The sequence below is a fragment of the Cervus elaphus genome, chromosome 4, assembly GCF_910594005.1.
Source record: "Cervus elaphus chromosome 4, mCerEla1.1, whole genome shotgun sequence".
Classification (NCBI taxonomy): domain Eukaryota; kingdom Metazoa; phylum Chordata; class Mammalia; order Artiodactyla; family Cervidae; genus Cervus; species Cervus elaphus.
The window spans coordinates 15,486,073-15,495,289 of NC_057818.1; the positions used below are offsets into that span (position 1 = coordinate 15,486,073).

The 9,217-nt window shown below is 60.0% G+C and overlaps 1 protein-coding gene across 1 annotated transcript; it reads right to left on the minus strand.

Moving 5' to 3' along the window:
• Nucleotides 1-1,100: 1,100 nt before the first annotated feature.
• Nucleotides 1,101-9,124, minus strand: SNAI3 (snail family transcriptional repressor 3). Its single transcript, XM_043898274.1, has 3 exons — nt 8,937-9,124; nt 5,298-5,918; nt 1,101-3,846 (listed from the first exon to the last, which is right to left on the minus strand). Exons 1-3 carry the CDS (start codon nt 9,010-9,012, stop codon nt 3,668-3,670), a joined length of 876 nt encoding a protein of 291 aa, XP_043754209.1. The 5' UTR covers nt 9,013-9,124; the 3' UTR covers nt 1,101-3,667.
• Between the last annotated feature and the right edge of the window lie 93 nt (nt 9,125-9,217).

Consider the following 9,217-nt stretch of genomic DNA (forward strand, 5'->3'; position numbering starts at 1 on the left):
TGGCTGCCATGGTGCTCTCCCTGGAATGCTCCACCATCTGCAAGGTGATGGAGGCTGGAAACTTTTGTTCCACTGAACTTTGCCAGGGAGCTATACTTAGCCACCAAGTGGAGGCCCGGAGTGGGCTCTCTGAGTATAGATAGTAACCAGTGGGCTATTTTCAAACTTCCAGAGAACCCCCGGAATATTCTGGGCCAACCCGATATTTATGGAAGCCTCTGGGCTCCCTAGTGTGTCTTCAGTTTCAGGAGAGAGGTCTCAACAGGGAGTGGGGGGCAGCCAGGCCCCCAGGAGGCTGGGCATCCCTCCCACACCTGTCCTGGGACCTGAGCCATGAGCCGGGCGCAAGCATCCCAGTCAGAAGGCAGCCCCAGGGGTTTTCTGTCCACCGCCCCTCATGCGCCTCCCGGGAGCACTTGTCATACAGTGCAGATGCCACCCCCACCCCAATTCTCTTGTCCAGAATGCTGCAGATTTCTTAGGCTCCTGCTTTTGCCCAGACTCAGCCCACCGCCTCCGAAACACCTGCTTCATATTCCTCAGGTCCTGGGCCTCCGGTCCCCCGACCCGGTCTCCTGCCCTAGAGAGAGGCACTGACAATGTGCGTGGAGCAATGTGATCAAAAGGCCTTCCAAAGGGAGAAAAGAGAAAGTGTGACACATAAAAATCTGGGTAGAGAAAAGAAAGCCTGTAGGTGGGGGGCAGGGGACCCAGATTGCAGTGCCCCACCTCACGTGGGGACAAGTGTGAGTGAGGGTTGGACCCCTTCCTGATCCCCACCCGTGAGTGTTGGGAGTGGGCTCCAGAAACCCAAACACTAAGCGAGATTCCTGGGTCAGTGCTGCTGCTGACCAGGCAGAACCACGAGGAATAGCGAGGCGGGAAGCTGTGAGGCCTAAGTGGCCAGTGGGGACGTGGCCCCATGGCAGGGACGCGGTGTGCTGACTGCAGCCGCCCTCCTCGGAGGGGAACATCTCCCCCATTCATTCCACGTTGGCTCCCTGGCAGGTGCCCAGGCCTGTCTTCACCCTGCCTGCCAACCCACCCTCTGCCAGCCCAGATATAAATATAAGAGCATTTTCCATGGGCCAGCACAGAAGGGCAAACATGGGACTTTATTTTAGGCTTGTGAAATTCCCTTCCTCCATCCCCAACAGGTGCATCGGCTTCATTTAGATATTGGTGCTCAGAAATAGAACACAATTTACAATATAGCTTCCTTCAGGCATCTGGATGCCATTTTAAAAAAAGCCGTCCAGTGCGGTGGTCGGACACAAACACAAGTGCAGTTGGAGCTCAGCCTTTGCCAGGAACCAACAGAGGCTCCCGAGCCCTGGGCTGCCCACCCCTCCCAGCAGTGTCCCGGGCACTTCAGGAGACAGCGCAGGGTGGAGGTGGGGTGGCCCTGTAGGCCAGAGGCCCCTTCTCACCCACAGTGGGGCCCTGACCAGGACAGCGGAGAGGAGGTGGGGTCAGGCACCAGCAAACTCCAGAGGGGGCCACAGGGGTGGGCTCACGCCGCCTTTGGCGAGGTGTTTCCAGTAAATTGGCTGTGAGATGGCTGCCACCTCGACCCTTCGTGCCTGAGGGGAACAGGGACCCACCAGGCATCTCTAGGCAAACGTGTGTTGTCATCAGCTGTTACAGGGTGAACGGTGCCTCCCGTTCACATACTGAGGTCCTGACCCCCAGGAACCTCAGAACATGGCCTCATTCGGAAACTGGGTCTTTGTGGATGTTGTCAAGAGGAGGTCATCAGGCTGGGTCCTCGCCCAGTCTGACGGGTGTCCTTATAAAAAGGGGAAATCTGGATACAGAGACAGACACACACATGCGGGGAGACGGAGACAGAGATGGGGGTGATGCTTCCACGAGCCACAGAACGTCAGAGGAGCCAGCAAAACAGGAGCTAAGAGAGGCCTGGGGCCCCAGAAGGGACCAGCTCAGCCGGCACCTCAGCCTCAGACTTCCGGCCTCCAGGCCTGTGGGGGTGTCATTCTCTGTGGTCTGAGGGCCCCGCTCTGTGAGTTTGTAACGGCCACCCCAGCAAAGGGCACCTTTCCTTCAAGGGAAGCGTCTGGTTCCTGCCATCTGTCCCTCGAGGGAGGCTGATTCCTGTGAGGGGAGCAGTGGGCCTGGGAACGCGAGTGTGGCTTCCTCCAGGAGGGTCTGTGTTCTGTCAGCAGATACAGTCTGATTCAGGCTGAAGCAGGGGCTCTCCTGGGTGGTTAGTTTCATCAGGGTCACCCTTGGTCCAAAGAAGCCCAAGGTCCGGTTTCCTCTGGCATGTCCCCAGGTACCTTCTGATGGCCATCATCAAACCAGCCACCGGGGGCCTGTCTGCCCCCTGACGTGTCCCTTGGGGTCTGTGTGTGAGAGCCAGGGGTGGTGTGGTCCTGTCACACAGGACATGGGAAGCAGGTCAGCAGGTCCAGTGGCTCAAGGCTGAGAGCGGGGGCCTCTGACACTTGCCGTGTGATTTCACTCTGGGAGCGGGACCGAGGTGCCTAACTCTGTCCCTTGGCCGGGACCAGCCCTCCTGCAGAGAGGAACAGGCGTCCCCTCCTGGTGTCAAGGACTCAACCCATCTCCGCCAGACTCAGGCTTCCTTCCTGGTTCCTGAACGCCACTCTCCAGGGTCTGGCACAGATGACTCAGACACGCTGCCAAGAGGCCGGGCCAACCCAGCAGGTGACCGCCTGGGGTCTGGGGGTGAGGGAAGGCCACCCATGACAAGGAGATGGGGTCTCAGTGTCTGAGTCAGTTTGGGAAGCTGTGTGTCTGGGTGGGATCAAAGATCGGCTGTTCGCTGGTTTGAGGGTGCTGCAGCCTTAGGAGGGCACATGCAGGAAGCAGTCTGGACGCTGAGTGATGGGCTCGGGCCATGGGCAGGGGGCTGCAGTGAAGCTGCATCCGTGGTGGTCAGTAGAGATGCTGCAGGCACAGGATGGACTGTGCTCTGAGTTAGACTTTGAGGAGATAAATGCCCACCGCAGACAGGTGGCCTCGGCTGCCCTCTCACACCCTCACCCCATCCCTCGTCTGCACTGAACTGTCCCTGCGTCCTTCCAAGGGAAGGCACCCTACTTACCCGGGGCTGCTGCCCCGGAAGCACCACACAGCTCAAGGCCCTTGCCCCTCGGTTTCCCGTACCCTGGCCAGAAGCCCGGATCATCCAGGCGCCCTGCAGCTGCAGCAGCCTGTCAGAGCTTAGCCTCCTCCGCGGACTCAGGGGACTGGGTGAGCCTCAGAGGCCAGCGCATCAGGAGTGCAGGCTCTTTATCACCCCGAATCCACCCCCCTCGGGGTCTCCTGCTGCTCCCTCCTCAGGACAGCCTAGTGAGGAGGAGGCAGGGGGATGCGGGTCGTGAGTGTGAGCCTGTGCACATGTGACATGAGACAGCTTGGCCCACCCCCAGGCAGGTGGAGGTGAGCCTCGAGGTAGCTCTGCCCACAGGTGGCCCGCAGGGATGTACTCGGCCCAAGTCAACCTGTCAGTCAGGAGCAGAGGGCACCCAGGGCAGCCCCGGCGTCGTCAGCCTTGCTCGGGGGTCATCTGTGCCGGCTCAGCTCGGAGGTTCTCGTCCGTATGAGTGTCTTCCCTGGAGAGAAGCCCCTCACCTGGGCAGGGGAGGGCGCCGGACTCCTCGAGGACGCCCCTCCCCTCTCAGGGCGCACAGCAACCAGCTTCCTCATGCCGCGCCAGGAGCGCCATGCGGGAGAAGGTCTTGGCGCAGCGCTTACACCGATACTTCTTGGTGTCTGAGTGTGTCTGCAGGTGGGCCCGCAGGTTGGAGCGGTCGGCGAAGGCCCTGCTGCAGTGAGGGCAGGTGTAGGGCTTCTCACCTAGGGGAGCAGAGGGGACACTGGTGAGTGGCCCCGCTTGCAGCAGTCAGAACGCTGAGGAGGGCAGCCCCCGCCTCGTGAGTGAATAAGCTGCCCCACCCAGAGCTCAGCACCCCCACAGGGACTCCAATGCCTTCCTCCCCATCACCCCCTCCCTCCAGATAACTGGTGGGGGGGGGCCTCTCCACTCCTGCCCTCGGCCGAGGGGTCACGTGCCCGGTAACCTGGGCAAGACCTCAGCAGCTAAAACACAGACCTTGGCGAGATGGCTCTTCTGCTGGAGCTCCCTGGGGCCCCTGCCACCAGCCCTGGACGGGAGAGGTGATGCGAGCCTTCTGGCAGCTGTACCCGCCCCCCACCTCCCTCCCAAACCGTGAAGGTGGCCGTGCACGGGCGGGCATGCAGGACCTGGAGCGTGCCCGTGTCCTCCAGGCCACCTCCAATCAGGGCAACCAGGGATTTGGACAGAGTCCTTCTGCTGGGACCTTCAGTTAGGCCGACCCAACAGGTGTAAAAGGAAGGTCAGTGACAGTCCTCTGTTCAGCTCTGTGTGGACAGTCCTGCGGGGCCCAGAGCATCACATTCCCACTGCCCGGCCTTCATGTTCCCAGACCAGGGCGCTGACCCCTGACGGTGTGGTGGGGCGCCCGGAGGGGGACATCCTCAGTGAGTGGTCAGGGAAAACCGGATGGATTTCCAGCCTGAGAAAAGGCTCCTACGAAGCCCTCCTTCCCGTCCCTCACTCAGTGTGACTCACAGGGCTGTGACCGAGGGTGAGGGAGGCCCAGTTAGGACAGTGTGTGGTGAGGCCTGCAGCTGCCTCTCCGTGCCTGTCTCTCTTTGACCGAGCGCTTCACGAAGCCCTGGACCCGAGAGGAAGAGTTCCCCAGGGCCGGGCCAGGCCGGGCCGGGCCCGTGCACTCTTTCTGGGCTGTTTAGTTTGTAATCCAGAGAGTGGAGACGCGGCTCCCAGCCCCACACCCCCTCCCGTCCGCCCCTCTCCTGCAGCACGTGTGCTCCGCGGCCACCCTCTCACCCAGTGGTGGGTTTGCTCCAGAGTGACTCCCAGCCCCCGTCTCTGTCCCTCAGACAGACTGTGTGACCCCCTGGGCTCCTCCTGCCCACGCCAGGCCTTTCTGGCTCCTCTCCTTTCCTGCTCCTCCAGAATGTGGAAAGGCCACAGAATGTGAGAGGTCAGGCCCCGCGGACGCCCTGTGCATCCCACCAGGTGTACAAGTTGTTTCTGGAGACAGGAATGTCCTCAAAAGGATGCCTCTGTGTCCTAAACCCGGGTACCTGTGAGTCTGGGGGTGTGGGCCTTTGAGCCGCAGCCTCAGGACACGGGGAAGTAGAAGCACTGTGTGTGCATCCATCCTCTTGCTTATGAAACCAGCCCTCTCCCCCGCACCTCCCGCTTTGACCCAGCTGGCCCCTTGGGGGCCCACGTCTACCTGTGTGGGTCCGGAGGTGGCCCTGGAGCAGCCAGGGCCTGGAGAAGGCCTTTCCGCAGACGGCGCAGAGGCAGGGCAGCGTGTGCGTGCGGATGTGCATCTTGAGGGCGCCCAGGCTGCCGTACTCCTTGTCGCAGAACTTGCAGGTGAAGCAGCGCTGGGCCTGCAGGTGGCAGTGCAGCTGCTGATGCCCGGCCAGGGCGGCCGGCACTTGGAAGGACTTACGGCAAGGGAAGCCCCCCGGGGTGCGGGGGGCCCGCTCGGCCCCCGGCAGGCAGCAGCCCGGAACCTGGGCCCCGTCTGCGTTCAGGATCGAGGGCCAGCGCGTGGGCAGAGCCAGCAGCGGGGGCAGGTTGAGGTGGTTCACGCTGTCTCTGAGAGGTGCGCTGGGGGCCCGGCCAGCCCGAGGGTCCTCCAGGCTGACTTCCAGGGGGCCTGGCCCCGAGGCCCTGCCAGCTTCCTCATTACACAGGAACGTGGGGAGGGGCAGGGAGACGTGGGCGACGACGGAGGTGAAGTCCCAGGGCCGGGGAGGGTCGCCAGATGTGGGCGGGGCTGCCTTGTCTGGGAGCACGAAGGGCACCACCAGCCCCCCGCAGGCCGAACAGGCACCACTGGCATCTAGAAGCAGGGCGAGGAGACAGTGCACGGTGAAGTCTGCGTCCCAGCGCTGCAAGTTCTCCAACCCGCCTTCCTGGCCCAATCCCACAACCAGGCCATCGGCAGCCCTGCGCAAAGGAGGTCCTCACCAGACAGAAGTGTGGGCCACTGGGCCAGAGCAGGAATCTCAGTTCCTCTTTAAAAACATGGACAGAGAAACATCTCACAGGGTCCCAGAACATCCCTCAGGGGCCAAGGGAGGCCCTCTGACACCCTGGGCAAGAAAGGCCCTGTCTCTGAGCCCCTACCCCAGCTCAGGGCCGGCTCGGAGCTCCGTCCTGTGGGCTCCCACACAGCATTAATTCACAGCACTTGGCAGCAGGCCGATGTGTGTAAAATAGCTAATTAGCCTTCAGTCACCTCCGATCCCCCCTTGCCCATCGCAACACAGGTGCACACAGCCTCCTGCAGACGCTCCTGGGTCAAAACAGGTTGTTCCAGCTGGTGTCCGCTGCCTCCTGGGACGGCCTGCCCTCAGGCTGTGGGCCAGCATGCCTCATGCTTGACCCAGGGGACAGAAGCCCCCAGAGTAAACAAGTTAGGAAAGTAAGAGTTCAATTCTACACATCCCCAAAGATCAAATCTCCAAACAGCTCTCAATCTATTTCTTATTTCATGTGTTGAAATAAATCTTTGGCCCCATTTCTATGTCCACACTATTGCTCTGGGTTGAGAAAGACAGACCATAAAATGGGGAAAATATTTGCAAATCCGATATCTGATGAGGAATTAGAGTCGGGACCATATAGGGAAACCTTGCCCTCAACAATGAAACAACAAATAATCCATTTTTTAAATAGGTAAAGAATCTGAATAGACACTTCTCCAAGGAAGACATACACATGGTCAATAAGTGCCAGAAAAGATGCTCAATGTCCTTAGCCTGCAGGGAGATGCAGGTTAAAGCCACAGTGAGGTGCCACATCATACCCACTAGGATGGCTAGAATTAAAAATAGACCATTAGACATGTTGATGAGGATGCAGAGAAATGGAAAAGTGAAGGAAATTTCCCACCCTCCACTCTCTCCTGACTTCACCGGTTTTCCACTGCAGTCTTCCCAGTGATAACATCAACACACCAGTTTCCTGTCCTTCCAGAAATGGAGGCTGGACAGGGACCAGCTAAGAGATGAAGTCCAAGGAATCTCTGGAGACAGCACTGGGGTGCCCAGAGAGTCTAAGGGCCCTTGTATAGGAAGAGAGTCACCTTAAGTCTCTGAGGCTCAGCCACTACCCAGGCCCCAGGTGCCACCATGGAGCCAAACCCTATCTGGGGGCCAGTGTTGACCCCAGTGGGAGGGCAGGGGAGAGGCAGCCATCTGCTGGGTGCTTGTGACTGCATGCTCCTGTTAATACTTTTCTTTTTAGTTAATTAATTACTTTGGCTGTGCTGGGTCTTAGTTGCGGCACATGCGGTCTTAGTTCCCTGACCAGGGATTGAACCCAGGCCCCATGCATTGGGAGCACAGAGTCTTAGCCACTGGACTGCAGAGGAGTCCCTCTGTTAATACTTTAAATGTTTCCCCATATGTCCTGGGTTAGCTAGATTGTTTTATTCATCCTGTAGCTCAGATTCCTGGGAGAAGAGACTTAAGTTCCCTTCTGGCTTCGGGGTTCCCTGGGGAGGCCTAAAAGGGCACTTATTGAAAAGTAAAGAATGGGGGACCCCAAATCCAGCATCTCAGGTCTATGCTAGGGTAACTGCCTGACAGAAAGAGGATCACCACAGCCACTTGGCTTCAGGAAGCTGGTGCTACAAGGACGAGGGAGGGGGTGGGGAGCAGAGCACTGGTGGCTCCGAGGCTGCTCCCTGACCGTCAGTCACTGGGCCTTGGGTGGCTGCGGGGTCTGCACTGATGTAAAGTGGGGTGCCTGTGACACTGGACTCTAGACAATGGTTTTTCAGCCTTTAAAGCCATGACCCATGTGAATTATGTGTTCTGTCATACATGTATATCCAAAAGAAAAGTTTCCTTTACTGTCTGCATTGCACTCTGATGGTTTCAGTTCTTTTTTATTTTATAAAGTTGCTGGTGGTGACTCAACTGGATTTCTAAATGTGAAGTTGAGGATCCCAGTTCTAAACGCTGCCCACTGGTGGCAGCACCCGCCCCCCACCTCCAGCCTGGACTCTCTCCCTGCTGCCAGTCCTGAGTGGGCACTGACTATGTGCTCTAGTCTCCACAATGTCCCTCCTCCCCGCTCTGGGACAGCAGTACCCCAGAGGGTCTTCACCCCAAGAAGCTGTGGAGCTGGGAGCATCTCTGACCACTCTGGAGAGGCCTTTGCCCTGGGACCTCCACGTGTCCTGACCGTAAAGGCAGTGGGGATGAGTGCCCAGGCCTGGTTGCTGGATGCCCGTTTCCCCACCTGGGTGAGGACTGTCCTCCCTTAGTATACCCTATCTTGGGCAACCTTCTCTAGGGTGAGGGGAGGTGGGAAGGAAGGAGATCCCCAGGAGGGGTGAGGAGGCATTGGAGAGGGCCCAGCAGACTACTGGGCGAGCTGGGCCTTGGCACCACGGGCCCCTGGGTCACTCTTCCCGCCCTCTCTGCTCACCACCCAAGCCAGGATGCTCTGGGGGCCCTTGGAGAGCAGCCTCGTCATCTCTCTTCGCAATATCTGTGGGGCTTTCTCAAATATCCTGCCCCAGGAAGATGGCCCTGGGGTCCGCTTTGCTAGGATGAACATGCCAGGCAATAGCGAAGAGCCTCAGAGTGACTAGGGGCCTGGAAACTTATCTAAGTGGACAGAGAATCCTCACCCACTCTGCCTGACGCGAGGCCGAGGTTCCTGAAGTGCATAAGGCGCCCGCGGGACACCTTCCTACCTTCATCCCCGTGGTCCCTCCTCCCACCTGAGGCAGGTGTCCCGGCTCCCGGGGGGGGGGGGGCGGGTTGTGGGGTGGGGAGGCGTCTCCCCTCTTGCCCCGCGGGAGTCGAGCCCTGGGCGGGGCAGGGAAGCGCGCAGCCCCTACCTCTCTGCGTCTCCAGCTGCCCGTAGTTGGGGACCCTGTGGCTGGAGTGCGTCTTCACGAGGAAGGAGCGCGGCATGGTGCCCTCGCGCGGGTGCCGCTGAGCGTCCGCCGGCGCCCGAGGCCTGCGCGGCCCGCAGGTGCCTGGAGGGTCAGGTTATTAGCATAGCGCGCCGCCTCGGCCAACCAGCGCGCGGCGCGGCCGGGGCGGGGCGGGGCCGCGGGGCGGGGCCGCGGACCACGCCCAGGACAGGTGCGCGGGCCGCGGGGGAGGGAGCGCGTGG